General features: G+C 38.7%; 1 protein-coding gene and 1 long non-coding RNA gene across 3 annotated transcripts; one reads left to right on the top strand and one right to left on the bottom strand.

Annotated features, from left to right (window-relative positions):
* Nucleotides 1–52: 52 nt before the first annotated feature.
* On the bottom strand, nucleotides 53–9,720 carry LOC134627847 (LIM domain and actin-binding protein 1-like). Of its 2 annotated transcripts, none has more exons than XM_063474278.1 (8): nucleotides 9,265–9,720; nucleotides 5,834–6,250; nucleotides 4,172–4,226; nucleotides 3,981–4,069; nucleotides 2,986–3,064; nucleotides 2,802–2,833; nucleotides 2,559–2,692; nucleotides 53–2,482 (listed from the first exon to the last, which is right to left on the bottom strand). In XM_063474278.1, the coding sequence occupies exons 1-8, from the start codon at nucleotides 9,277–9,279 to the stop codon at nucleotides 1,414–1,416; spliced, it is 1,890 nt and encodes a 629-aa protein (XP_063330348.1). In that variant the 5' UTR covers nucleotides 9,280–9,720; the 3' UTR covers nucleotides 53–1,413. The 2 variants fall into 2 exon arrangements, with proteins under 2 accessions (XP_063330348.1, XP_063330350.1); XM_063474280.1 differs by lacking the exon at nucleotides 9,265–9,720 and adding an exon at nucleotides 7,121–7,247.
* On the top strand, nucleotides 3,996–5,982 carry LOC134627849 (uncharacterized). Its single transcript, XR_010093934.1, has 3 exons — nucleotides 3,996–4,092; nucleotides 4,202–4,273; nucleotides 5,876–5,982. It is a non-coding gene; the product is annotated as an uncharacterized LOC134627849 (long non-coding RNA).
* Nucleotides 9,721–14,678: the final 4,958 nt, after the last annotated feature.

Genomic DNA, 14,678 nt, shown 5'->3' with positions numbered 1-14,678 from the left:
ATTTTGCTCAAATCCTCCATTGAACTGACAGCTTAGACTGTGGTACCCAAGGTTTATTGTTCAATTTATTAAAAACATACATCCCACCAATATAAAATACAAAGTGTGAACATACAGTATAAACTGGATTACATTTGAGAAGGATGAAACAAAAAAATCTGAAGGCCCCAAGGGTATGCAACTGAAAAGTTTCCTACCAGAAAAAGTTCTGTACTGTGGCAATGGTGATTAATAATAAAAATATTCTAATATGTAACATCACAATCAAAAAGCTCTAAATAAATAACATATCGAAGCTTTTTCAGCTATGATTGAGACTAAGGGAAGCCTTTTCTGATACGCCACTGTAGCTCTAATTGTACTTCTATCAAAGCAAAAATCCCCCAGCAGCATGGTGTTGGACTTCACTCGCTTGTTTGTCTGTATACCTAAATATCTAGTTACTTTAACCAAGTAAAAGCAGCTGGCCTTGTGATAGTTGAATGTTCAGATGCACGCTACATTAAAAAAACAAAAAAACAAAATGTAATCATAGTTAGATGTGGAGCCCTGCGTCAGGCTGGCGACCTGTCCAGGTGTACCCCGCCTCTCGCCCTATGATAGCTGAGATAGGCTCCAGCTGGCATAGGACACTTGATTGATTGATTGATTGATTGGGAAAATTAAGTGATTTCAATATGCCTGACGCTTGCAGAGAGGAAAAAAATCAGAGTAATTACATAACAAAGGGACGGCTATTAGGGAGTACTGACACTAATGGACAGTATTTTCATCCCTGAGAGAAGACAAGGCTTTTGTTGTTGTATGGAGATAAGCTAAAATCTTATCAAGCACATGATTGTTCAGCTTCTGTTTAATTTTTTCTCTTTAATTTACTATTGAAATTAAATCAAAGTGTAAAACCTAAACTGTAATATCTGTGCTTTCTGACATCTTAGCAGTGCAGATATTTAGACTGTTTCTTGCACGTTATGACTGTTTGGCTGCATGCAGTCTGGTACTCCCTGTAGTTAAAGAGTACTATTAAGTGCCACATAAATTATAATAGATTGTGGATACACCTCCTGCACATAATATGCTGCTCACGCTGCACATAATGACCACAGTCAATGATTCAATTTAACAGAGGCCAGCCTTCCAGTATTATCATCAGTCATAAACAAGATACATCAGATATGTTTAAACTATATAATGAAAATAAGTATGCGAAACAAAATTTTGCATTTTTAAGTTATTAACTGTTAACATAAGGCAGTATTCAATATATAAATATGCATGAATGTGCATACTTTATTACACACTTTTGCATCACTATAAAATCTGGCAAAGCTAAAATTATAATCTACGTATAAACTGAGAATATGAAAAGGGGTTTTAAGGTGTAAGGAAGTGACAGTAAAATTGTAAGGTACTCTATGACTCAGTGTCCTCCTCCTCTTCATAACAGCGGTTCTTCTTGATTATATCCTCTGCACTCAGATCCTCTGCATCACTTCCTTCTTTGTCCTCTTCCCAGAAGCCCACATCCTGGGATGTGCGGTTCTGGTTTGGCTTTGATGGTGAAGAAAGGTTGATTGGCATCTCAGGAGACGAGCTTCTCAAAGAGCCCTCATCCCCAGCCGCCTTGTCTCCTTTTGTATTTCTTTTTACTCCTTCATCTCTTTCTTTCTTTTTCTCAACCTGACTCGCCACATCCCCCTCAGAGATGGTCTCTTTATCTTCACTTTGCATCTGAGACATCTTCTTCTCTTTCTTTTCCTGCTGGACTTCTGGATTATTTTCCTTGGTTGATTCTTCAGAAGATGTTTTTTCCTCAAAAGATGCTCTCCATTCCTGCAGAGATTTGAGATGGCGACGAGGCTCACGAGGACCTGTGGGGTTTGTGGACTTGGGTTTGGCTGCTATTGTAAAAGGCCGAATCCGCTCCTTAAGAGAAGTGCTCCTCCTCAGGCTCTTCAATTCAGCGCGCTCTGAGCTCTGGAAAGTTGAAGGCGCTTCATCATCTGGAGGCCACTTAGCTCTCCAGGGTCGGCTTGAACCAATGTCCTCTGTGACTGGACTAAGGGATTCTGTCCCGGTGTGCCGCTCACCCGTCCGGGGAGGCCAGTCGATCTTCAGCTTGCGTTTCTCAGCTGGCTTTTCGGACTGAGCTTTCTCATCAGAGCTCACATTTGTCTGCTTGCGACTCTGCTTTTCCAGTAAGGCGGTCAGATCTGTAACCTTAACCTGTGGAGACGTTTCCCCATCTGGGACTGGCTGCATGTCTGAGGCACTCTCAGCTGGACTATTCACTGTTGCAGTTTTCACTTCTTCTTTTTGCTTCACCGCTTCAACATCTTCATCTCCGTCAACTCGCGGCTCCCAAATCTCCTTATGAGGCCGATGACCAAAGCCTTCATCATAGTTGCCTTTGGCTTTGAAGAGCTGGTTGAAATGGGCCTTGCAGTAGATGTTTCCATGCAGAGAAGCATAATTTGCAAGACTATAAAACAGACAGGAATATTTACATGAGAGGAGATTATGATATAGAAGTTGAAGCATCTGGTGTGAATGCTTACCTAAGCTTTGTGCTGCAATGAATACAGCGGAAGCAGCTTTTGTGGTAGACATGCTGATGGGCCACAAGTCTCTCCAGTGGATACACTTGCTTCGTACAAGCGATGCACGTCTCCCTCTCTGGTGGGCGAAACTTCTAAAAACATAAATAGTGTCAGCTTTATTGACAATTAACACTGGCTGATTTTTTGTTTTTTTTTAAGTTAATGATATGTGCATGTCTACTGTTCGCTGTGGTGACTCACCCGCGGTGATTTTGGTTGCTCCGTGCTGTCCCCTAAAACAGACAGAACATAAAGGAGCTCAGTTGCTGCTCAATTATTAAGACTGGTAAAGCAGACTAGTAGCACTAGTGTTTTAAATAAAAATATGTACAGTAAAATGAAATTTGCACATGACTGTATCCTCCAAGTATCCTTTAAGACCAACCATTGCATTCAGGCACAGGCGTGACTTTCTCATTTTCAGATGCAGATGCTTTTGGAGCAGATGACTGTGGGGCCGAAACCTGGAGGAAAAAGAGAGAAGAAGAGAGAAACATTGATTGTTATATAATAAACAATGAGATGTTCACCTGTTTCTGGTACAGAAAGGTAAACATCTCAGAGAAGCATGAGTTACAAAAGCAAGGTAGAACAAATGGTCTGTGCTGAATGATAAAATTCATTTTCTGTGTGGGAAAGATTAGATGAGTTGCTGGCAATAACATGTCAGCACCTGGATGTATTTATGCATGTAAACATGGCCACGATGACCTGCTGAAGTACAAACTGAGCAGAGACTGGAGAATTGTTGCATGGTCTCTATTTCTGCTGCAGCATTCAGATGGTAGGGTAAACAACATAAAAGCATGGATCAAGCCTGCCTTGTATAAACAGCTCAGGCTGCTGGTGGTGGTGTAATGTTGTGGGGGGTATTTTCTTGGGAAACTTTGGGCTCCTTAGTACTAAGGGAGCATCATTAAAACACCACAGCACCTGAGTAGGGTTACTAACAATGGCAATGCCTTTATAACCACAGTGTACCCATCTTCGACGGCTGCAGTATAACACTAAATGTAACAAAACTCAATCTCAAACTGGTTTCTTGAACATGACAATGAGCTCATATATCCACACAGTTAATATCCATTAACTGTGTGATCCTGTCACGTCAACATGGACCAAAAATCTCAGAGGAACTTTTCCAGCAGCTTGTTGTCACTAAGAAATAATGCAGCTCTGAAAGCGAAAGGGGCTCGAACTCAGTACAGGTAAGATGTAACTAACATATATAATGAATAATGTTGGACTTTGATTGTTGTTTTGATCACTTTGAATCATGTTCATTAAAATTCTCTTAAAATCTCCAAAATACGAGGTAATCTTTTAATTACTGGGATTTTCACTGTTTTTGTTGTGAACCTTTTTATTACATGAACTCACAGAATGCGTCTGTTCTTGTTTAGCAACAGCAAACTGGTACTTGGCCATCTTTTCCTTCAGAGATGATGATCGCCTCAGCACAGAGCGACCTGAAGCAGAAGAGAGGATCAAAGTAAGTGCCTTGCCTGACGTTGTTTTGCATTAAACCCAAATCTTTCTGCATTTCATTAATGCTACTGATATTTGCTTACTGCTTGGCTGCTCCACGTCATCTGATGAAGTACTGCGAAGTGCTGCTCTGCCACCCTGGAAGAATAAAACAACTGATGGGTTCTGAAGATCAGTTTATGAAGGTGAAGTTATGAACTTTTAAGCATAAATTTGTTTTCTGCTCCTCCCCTGCCTTTAATTGTGGCCTAAATCAGTTCATTTATCTTTTTATTCATAGCATTGTCACTCACAAGTGGTCAAAAGTCACACTGCCTGTAGGACTGGATCAAACCCAAACAAGCTGCAAGTTTTGAGCAGCAGATATTGAACTCAGCAGTAAAAAATGCACAAAATCAAGCTGATGTGCTTTCCAGGCATCCAGTGAATACCTGGCAGTAACCAGAGCAGTATCTGCAGAGACAGCCATGCAGCATGTGGTTGAAAAGAACCAAACACATGTTTGCATGTGGGCAAAGAACCAAAATTATTCTACTCTACTTTACTAAAGAGTGAGCTGTGTGCGTTTGTGTGCCAATATGCCTATTTTACTCAAACAAATGACAAAACCACAGTTTCTCGCACCACTTATCCTTTACACACATGAACTGGTTTGGACCAATTAAAATAGCCCATTTCTACAGACTGCTTCACTGGAACTTTGGAGTCCTGTTGTCTCGCAGACCGCCCCTGCCATGCAAATCGAACACCGACTAGAACATTAAAATATTGAAAGCTGCAGCCAGACAGGGGCAAAGGGTGCACTGCACTATATTTGATTATAAGGTTATATAACCATTTCAGTTATAAAGGCTCCAGTCTAATTTTTAAATGTTAGTAATATAAATTTCACTTCTTCTTTACTAGCAGTGAAAAACACTACAACTTAGTTCATTTGATTTTATAGGTTGTTTCATGACTGCAGTACATGGTGTATACAGAGCTGCACAACAAAATACAATAAAAAAAATTTAAATATGATTCCCAGGACTGGGAAAATCCCAGTAGAGCAGGGTACACACTGCAGCTAATAAAAAGTGAGATAAAGACAACTGCTCCTCAGAAGGGATCCTGTGAGGAATGAGACGGCCCTAGGTCAGGAATGCTTCTGCATTCCTCTGTTACAGAAGATAAAGAGTGGCATACTTGTTGTTTTGGGCTGAATGAATGAAAGATAGAGATGAGTGGGTGTTGCTGGGGAGAACAAGGGTAAATTCACACGGACAAGCGCTCCTTCAGAAAACAGAAGAAACTGAGTAAAAATGGGTAATGCATTTAAAACAATCTAAATATGAAGGATGGTGAAAATCTGCAGAAACTATACTAAGCACTGAGTACTTCTGCACGTACAGGACGGTCACAGGTTTTTATCAATCATTAATATGTGACTCAGAGCATCTTATCTCTGTTTATGAACTACGAGTCACTAGTATACTGTTGGACAGAGATTGTAGCAGCAAAGCAATTAGCGTGTATGATTGTTTTAAATGTACTAATTATCTATGGTCATGAAGGCAACATGGAGCTCACTACATGTGGGAAACATTGTGCCATCAGTCTTTTTTCTAATATTGCACAAGACTGGTCTGACTCAGCATTATGGTTACAATTATTTTACCCAAAAGTACTAAATCCTTACCCTCAGATCCTCATGTTGAGGATACAGTGACCACAGCTACAGGAATATCAAAAGCAAAATATTTTACCTTTTCCGTGGGCTCTTCTCCTTTCTCAAACTTCATCTTTAGGTTGTTCAAAGGCACTCTGGGCTTTTCATAAGAGGCACGCGGGCTGGTTGGAACGTGCTGGTCAAGCTTTTCATTCGTCATCTCTTCCTTCTCCATCCTTCTCTGGTCTTCAATCTCTGGAGCTGCTGAGGCCTGCTGAACACTATTGGCTGTGTGTTGACCTCCCTGATCTGTCAGTGGGCCAGGACTCTTTACCGGAGGCTCAGTAACGGAAGGAGGCCTGTTCAAGGTACGAGGCCTGTGGCGTGAGATGGGCTGGTGTGGTGGTGGAACCGAAGAAGGCTTGTCCTGATCACCGGTTCCTCCTTGCTCCCAGCGCTTCTTCAGAACACTGAGGTTGCCAGATCGCAGGGCTACTGTTCCACTCTCAAAAGACTGCAAGAAAGAAAAGAAAAAAATTTAATGTTGAGCATGTTATGCTTACCATAAAATCTCTGTGTATAAGCTAAACTATACACGCATACACTATTAGGACATACAGCTTTATCCACAGTCCCATATAATGGAATAAAGGAAATGCCTGAATCTGAACTTGGCTTCACCCAAGGATTAGGTGAACAGCTGTTCAAAGTTGGTCCAGGAAATAAATATTATGCTGTGGCTGCTGAATTTTAACAGCTGGCTCAAGATGGAGATATCTGAGACAGATCCTTCAGTTGCATTCCTTTCCACATGACAATTTCTACCTTACCCGAAGACACTGACAGCAACTCTTTTCACCACTTATCTGCTGCCACCAGTGACAGGAAGACAGCAGCAAGCAGCATGGCACAATAATAGAAGGCATGAACTTCCTTAATTATGAAAGTGTTGGAAAAAAAGAGGATGTGAGAATGGTAAGAAATCAACTTGTAACATGAACTTTTCTATCAAAGCTTCCTGTGTGAACATTTAAACAAGTTATCCTATTACTAAATTAAACTTAATTAAATCTCCTTGAATAAAAGAAACCAAAGTAGAGATTACAAGTGAATGAAAACCAAACCAAAAAAAACCGCCAAAACCCCATCCACTACTAGACACCACTACCTCGGCCATAGTGAATAAAATGAATCTGGTACATCTGAAAAAGAGTTGAATTAACATTCGGACAGACAAAAGAAGAAATCTGTAAAAAAAAAAAGCAGGGACAAAATAACAAAGGCACAATGACAGTCTTTGTCAGGCAAGACCACAAGGAATATAAATAACTGAAAAGTAATGGAGCTGGCCCTTGATTTTCAAGCCAAAAGGAAGAAAGTAAACCTTGAATGCGATGAAATGGCCGAACGAGGTGTAACCACAACTAGACAGCAAAAGGTGTGGGAGTCCTTTGATTGGTCCTCTACAGGTCACAGTGCAGACAGATAGTGGGAGGCAGAGCCCTCCCGGATGCTAGCAGCAAGACAAGATCTACTTGTAAGAGCTAGTCCAGCCCCTTTAACAGCAGGAAAGTGAAAGAGAGAGAGTCAGAATACCCAGGAAACCAGAGCAGGAAATGATTCAAACAGGGAAAAGTTAACTCTTTGTTAACTGTGACGACTTGGACAGCCTTTCAATCCCAAACGATTTATCAAGATAATGTGACTAAAAACCGTATCTATGGGATTTATGATACCAGACTAAATAATACAAGTCTTAGGATAAAGACAAAATTTAAAAACATGGACACAGCCATTCAAATAAATAGTTATTAGAAAACAGGAATGGTTGTACCAGAATTATTCATCAACAAATTCTTAGTAAAAAAATGAAAATAGCTTAACAATGAATTGTGATGTTGTGGTGGAACATTTTTGTCATACTTTTCATATCATACTGGAGACTGTGTACATTTTTCTGAGTTTTGAGATTCATCGGTAGTACTCAATGGAGACTTAATGGAAAATTCGTTTTTTTTTAACATAGGCAGTAATTATATACTGCTGAACAAGTTTTTTAAGTGTTAAATGCTTGACATGTAAGAATTTACATCAGTCTGAACATAGACACCCTATTTATACTATATTTATACTATAAATAAATATAATAAATATCACAACATTAACTCACGCTTTAAGTTAAATGTCATGATTCAAACTGGAACTCACTCATACTCGCAGACTCACTGGATTAAAATAGCGTTTTTTTTATTTCCCCTCTGCCATGATGAATCACAGTATCAGAGCTCCACAAATTAAAGGGTTTTTTTATGGCCACTGTGGATGAACTTCAACCAGGTTCAAGCTACTCAGAGCTGCCTTGGCTAATTATCCAGCTGCTCTGGAACTGGAACTACACTTCAAAAGTTCAGATTAAAGATTCATGTTTTGTTAAACCTGCTTTCTCCCATCAGAACACTGTCAGAAGAACCACATCACAGAGTATTACACAGTTGCCTTGATGGCCACTGATTTCTGAATTTAAAGGTACTTGCCGAATATTTCGCACTAATTATAGCATAGTATTAAACTATCTGAAACTGCAAGACCCTATACCCAGTGCATTTCTTTCTTCTTCCCTAGTTTTTTCTGCTTAATACTGCTTAAGCTACAACGACTGTGTAGAGTTATCAGAACAACTGAATTTGACTCACTTCATCAATATTTTGAGAACAGCTACACCATCAGATACCACAAAGACCCTTTTGAGAGGCTTTGTTTGCAGGTTCCCTGGTTGCAGGAGGAAAATACATGTTGGATAGATGATCCTGCCAAGCAATAATCCCCCTCACACAAAAAATTACAACATATAAAATATAAGAATAAGTTGCTCTCATACTGAATTGTTACATCACATAAAAGGATAAAAACTGTAAGGAAAAAAAATGATTTTTCAGTTTCTTATTGTAACCATTTGTTGTTGAATCTGTGAATATTAACATAATATCACATCGTTTACTCTTTGCAGTTTAATCGTTTGGTCCCTCATAACTATGCAACAAAATTATTATCAATTTTTAATGTAATTTATCTGACAGATTATTCATTTCCCCCTTCCCCCACCTCAAACACACACACACACACAGACAGCCAGATGGCGTTTTTACGCTGTTCATTCAAACTTGTCTCAGACACACGTGGAGATGACTATTATCCTCAGATACTGTAACTAGACCTTTGTGGTACATGAGCTATACACCTACCTCATAGACATACAAGTAAACCAGAATGATTCAGTCTAAAGCATAAGTTAGAGAAAACAGTTGTTAATCCAACTATTTACACTAGCAGTGTTTCATTACAGTTACGTTACAACAAAATAACACAGGGTAGTGTCTGTCTAATGCAGTCACATCATGTTTCTATGGGAGAGGAAGAAAGGCTGATGTCATCCTCATTACCAGTCATATCATTAAACACAGAAAAAAGAAGCTAACTACCCTTACTGGTAAACAATAACGATATTATACACAACCATGGCTACAATACCTCATATTTCTTCATGGTATTAGCTGGTGGGTTATTGGTTTAATCCCAGTCCAGGTTTTTGCCAGTCTTTCTGACAAGGCAGCTAACCTACAGTTGGAAACATTGCACGGGGATTACACTAAAGTAGGATTATGGGCTTGATAGCCTGCCCATCGCAACAAGTGGCCAATGAGATGTAAGCCAGGACAAGACATTTGGCCCAGACAGTGTGTTGGCATGGTGAGTGTGTGTGTTTGCATGTGCACTCTTCATACTGTAATTAGTTGAACACCATTACTAGGGGATGCTGAGCAAATGAAGCAAGACGTGCTGCATACAAAAACATCATTTAATCATGCTGTTCATTATGACAGGATTATCAGAATGCTGTAAACAAGACGTGATGATCTTTATGTGAGAACTCTTTCTATTTTTTCATGTATTAAATTCAGGAACAGCTGCACAAAACTATTTAACTCATGGTAAAATAGAAATTACTCTAAACTGATGTCACTGGAAAATGAAATGTTGCTACTATCCATCTGTTCAGAAAGCTTCAGAGAAGTACTTACTCCTTTTTTCTTTTCTGCACTCAAATCTTCAGCAGCTTTCTGGTATCTGAGAGAGAAAGAAACAACACTGACATCTAGTGATTCAAAACAATAACAAGCACATACACGTAATTTTCTAAAAGGCCCATTTGTTCCTTCAAGAACCTTGTGAGATGTAAAAAATGTAAACTCAATAAGTGATAGACTTGAATTTAATTTTAATGTTGTTTTTTTTGTCTGATTTTGTTGTGTTTATATAAGGTTTTAATTTAGTTTCTTTTATATTTTTATACCTTTAACAGAAAATATATAGTATTCTTTGTCATTTTTAGCACTGTGTAACACAAACATTAAATCATAAAGTATTAAGAGGTCTTATCCATACATCATCAACTAGTTGGTAAGTGCTTTAGATCAGTGATCACTAGTCTTTAACTACAAAAATGTTTAACATGTATTGCACTCAGCAACAATTAAAGTTTGACTATTCAATAAAGCTTAATTAAAACTCAAATATAAGTCATTGGCCAATTATTTTTGATATATTACACACAAAATACTGAAATTGTGACTGAGATCAAGAGACCACAAGAGCAAATCACATAGGTCTGTAGTAGGGTGTCGTCTACGTGGATTCAGTTTTCAGTACATAAGTGTATCTTTAAGCTTTCATTACTATTAGGGTCATTTTAAAAGTACAAGCAAATATTACTGACAACACAGTGTTACTCACTTGGAGAACCGCTCTGCAATGGCATTGGTTTTCCCGCGGGTGCTGACCAGAGAGAGCTCCTTCGCAGTGATACGCATGGACTGTGCCGCCCAGTTCCTTCGACTGAATGGATTACTTTCCATGTCTGCCAATTAACCAAATACCTAAAAGAAACAAAACACAAATACTCCTAATGTAAGAAATATGTATTAGAATACAGTCTGCATTTCTTAGCTTCTGACACTAATACTCAAACAATTTCAGGCATCTCAACACTACAGTTCATGTATCTGTTTGACGCAATGGCAATATGGTCCCTTGTGCATATAGTTAAGGGATGTCTTTAGTGGGCAACTGACTATTCTGCTGCACTGATTTACTGATGTTTCTGTTGTCTCCTATTTTCTCCATCTTCGGGGAAAAAGTCACAAATAAGAAAAACTATAATTTTTTTAAGTGTCTATTAGACACTTAAATGAAGAATTCTTGCTTTTCATGGAAATAAAGTGACAGACTCCCTCTTCCTATCTGCATTTGCTATCAGTCCACCAAGTTATCTGACAGCAACACCACTTTCTTGGCATACGCAACCTCTTGAGAAGATTTATGCCAGAGTGAAAATTTGCGCTTGAAATACATGTGCAGGCCTATGACATGCACTCTGTCAGATATCTTTTCTCGCTCCTGACATACATACGACGGAGTACAAGCACATGAAGTGTGGGATGCAAACACACAAGTCAACATGTTCAAACTTGCTCTCCAGCTTGTGCTGCTTGATTGCAAGACAGCAACACAAACTGATAACAGCTGAGCGTGAGCCCATTGTCCTTACAAAACCAACATTCATAAAGGGCCAACAACCACATTCCCAGCAAACAGAAATGTCTTCTTTGTCATGAATAATGCCCTGACAAACCCATACTTTATTGGTACAGTGTTCCAAGTCAGCAGGGACGGATTAGCTGAACGTTAGCCCATGAAACCCTGGTTTAGTGCTCAGACAGTATGTTATAAAGCCATAAATTGGAAATCACTGCACAGTCAGTAATCATTTATCTTCCTAGCTGGACCTTTCACTTAGGTGTCTCTATTACATCATCACTTAGATGCAAAGCAATAATTGGGACAAGCATACTGTGAGGACTTTGGACTGAATTTCGCCATAGCACTGACTACATAGACACAAAAATAGTCCAATACAACTGGTGCTCATGAAATCACTTTTGGATAAACGTGATTAAACATGACTGCACATATTACATATTTATAAGATGTATTTCTAGTCAGTTATATATAGTTAATTTCATTTACTCTGAGGTTAGTATTAGAGTTTTTAGGAGAGACACAGATTCACAACAGAATAACTTTTTATGAGGTTCTTACATCTGAGAGGCTACTCGTTACTGCTACAATGTTTAAGCCTGGCAGGAAAGTCAGTTTATCAATTGATTAATTGTATATTTTGCTGTAGTCAGTTACTTCTTCATTCAAATTTGATAGCTGTGCTGAAAAATGTACTATTCATCCTTTTAAACTGCAGATTCTTTTGCAGGTTGTCCAGGGGCTGCAGTCCATACCTGCATGCACTGCGACTGAAAGGTAGGGACACACCCTAGACAAGCTACCAGTCTGCCACAAGGATAATACAGGTCATTTCAGTTTAAAGTTGCCTATCCGCTCTTTTGCATATCCTTAAACACTACACGCCCGAAGAAACCAAAGAAAATACAAAGGACGTCTACGATTCAAAAGCAAACACAAATCCCTACTATTAGAAAGAGAGATTTTCTACATGTACGTGTTCATCCACTCATCGACAGGCAGCAAAAAATTGTACACTAATACAAAGGAAAGAATGAAATGCTTCATAGGTATGCAAAACAAATGCTCAGAATTCTGACTTCCTGTTTAGCAACCTTATATGGAAACCTGAAAGGGGAAAAAACTGTATTTACTGTTTAAGCACTTAATAAAACATAATGCAAGTCAGTTTAATGGCTTTTTAGTATGACAACAAATAATCTAATCTTTCAAAAACTGTCACTCTGTCATCTCTGGATTATATTATTAACTCTTAGCTGTCCTTTTCCAACTGATCCACAATTCTAACAATTACTATTTGTGTTACTTGTGCAGGTTTTCAACAGGAACATCGACTAAATCAGAGGTAACTTGGATAATACATCTTAAACAAAGCCTGAAAAGAACTAAAGCTAAGATTTGGTGTGTGCACTTTTGAAATGTGATAAAAATACAGAAATTAGAATCTTTATAGACTTATCAATAACCCGTTTATATACTGACCTTTATCCCTTATTTAAAGTAAAGTTCTCCGTGACAACAAGTAACCACAACACGGTAACAACTAAGGAGGAGTCCGCATTGTTTGACACATTAATGAGCTATGATGCAACTATTCTTAAAACCAAAACCACAAAATCAGCTGTTCAGACGAAAATAACCGAGTCTAAAGTGAAGACTCAGCACAGAGGCGAGCAACAGACGCGACATTAAGAACGGCAGCCCTGTTCAGGGGGCATCGCGTCTTTTTGAATTTAAAAAAAAAAAAAAAAACTTTAATTACAGGTGCAACAATAAGATGGTGGTTATAACTGCGAGCTAATATAGTTAGCCTATAGACCTACACTTTAACAAAGATTTAAACGCTCAAAATTTTATTCAAAGTAAGTTTCAATTAAGTTTCACATGAAAGAGCTCAGTGACTACGCTTAAGAGTACAAGCTTAGCTGCTGGGCTGGTTTGGCATTTTCCCTGGAAGACAGCGAGGAGGAGGAAGAAGTATGTGCACGTGCTTGACAATAAAATTCAAAATCTCGACCTAAACAGTCACCGACTGCCTCAGTGTTTTCAAAATAGGCGTTATTATTTTGATAGTAACTACAACGTATATTAAACCCCGTTTTATGCTATTATTTTAGGTTTCGTCTTACCTGTGCGAACTTCCGTTGAGTCACTTCTTTTTTTTTTGTGAAACCTGTGCGACACCTGACACTGCTGCCGCCACTGCGTCACCGCCCGGTGTGGATCGAGCAGAAAGGTGCAGTGGGAGTACGCGAGACAAACGTCACGTGATTTTATGCACCAATGACCTTAGGTGTTAAATTACTCCTACCTGGTATATTTGCGTTTGTGCTTGCTTGCAGGGTGAGCTGTTGTTCCTATCTAGAAATTCCAGATAAAAACCGTTTCTGGCGACGGGAAAGCTCAGGGAAGAAAAACATGAAGGAAATAGGTTTGGGGGGTTTCTTTGCTTTGTCTTTTGAAAGTTTTCAGCAACTGTTCTTCAACTTGCTAACATAATAGCTTGATTATTAGTGTAGTACTAGTGTTATAAAATGCAATGTTTCATCCACAGAATGCAGTAAAATGCTTAAAATAGTAAAAACAGAAGTGAGACATACCATCAGTAATCAAGGCTCCAAAGTCAAACATAGCATTGTGCCAGCTCAACAACATTACTAAAGCCACTATTTAAGACCTGCTTGTGGAAAATAGCCTATTAAGTGTAATGGGTGTCAAAACAGGTTGTGTCAGGGAAGGGACATTGAATGTTTGCATGATATTTGCCTTCTAAATAAGAGCAGCTGGATGAGCTACAAGGAAGGAAGATCGCAGCTTTAATTTTGCTCAAGTGTATGAGTCCTTGAGCAAAGTACTATCTGTTTTCTGTGCCAAGGCTGTTACGGGGAACTGAACTCATCTCAAATGGGGCCAAGTGAAATATTTAAGTTAGTGGCGGTTTTTCAGTTGAATAATTTGTGTTCTCTACCAAAGAAATGCATATTTGCTCACTCTTCTACTAATGAGAGGAATTTTTAGTCAGTTTCGTTATCTAATGAGGATCTGTTGCTATTTTGAAAACATTTAAAAATACATTGCTTGCAACTTAAAAGAAGTAACTGGTATCACATTTTCGCATTGAAACTATTAGAATTATAATAACACACTTCAAAAAGGCTGAGACGGGAGCACACAAGCCTCTTTTCTTTTAAGAACATGGGGACATATTTATAAGTTCTACTTGTTGTTGATTATGTTGTGTCTGTGTTTGGCTTATAAAGTTTTGATTATGTGTTTCTAAACTAAACATTCTCAGTTTAGTTTCACTATTTTTTACAGTTTACTTGGTAGTTTGTTTTTTTGGTTTG

Source organism: Pelmatolapia mariae, linkage group LG5, assembly GCF_036321145.2.
Source record: "Pelmatolapia mariae isolate MD_Pm_ZW linkage group LG5, Pm_UMD_F_2, whole genome shotgun sequence".
Lineage (NCBI taxonomy): Eukaryota > Metazoa > Chordata > Actinopteri > Cichliformes > Cichlidae > Pelmatolapia > Pelmatolapia mariae.
Note: the sequence above shows the minus strand (reverse complement) of the source record. Positions and strands in the feature narration are given on the sequence as shown.

Excerpts from the sequence above, each read along its gene's own strand:
- LOC134627847 (XM_063474278.1), bottom strand. Across the intron at positions 4,227-5,833 it reads GAGAAGAGCCCACGGAAAAG|GGTGGCAGAGCAGCACTTCG; the intron begins GTAAAATATTTT and ends TTATTCTTCCAG. Across the intron at positions 3,065-3,980 it reads AACAAGAACAGACGCATTCT|GTTTCGGCCCCACAGTCATC; the intron begins GTGAGTTCATGT and ends TTTTTCCTCCAG.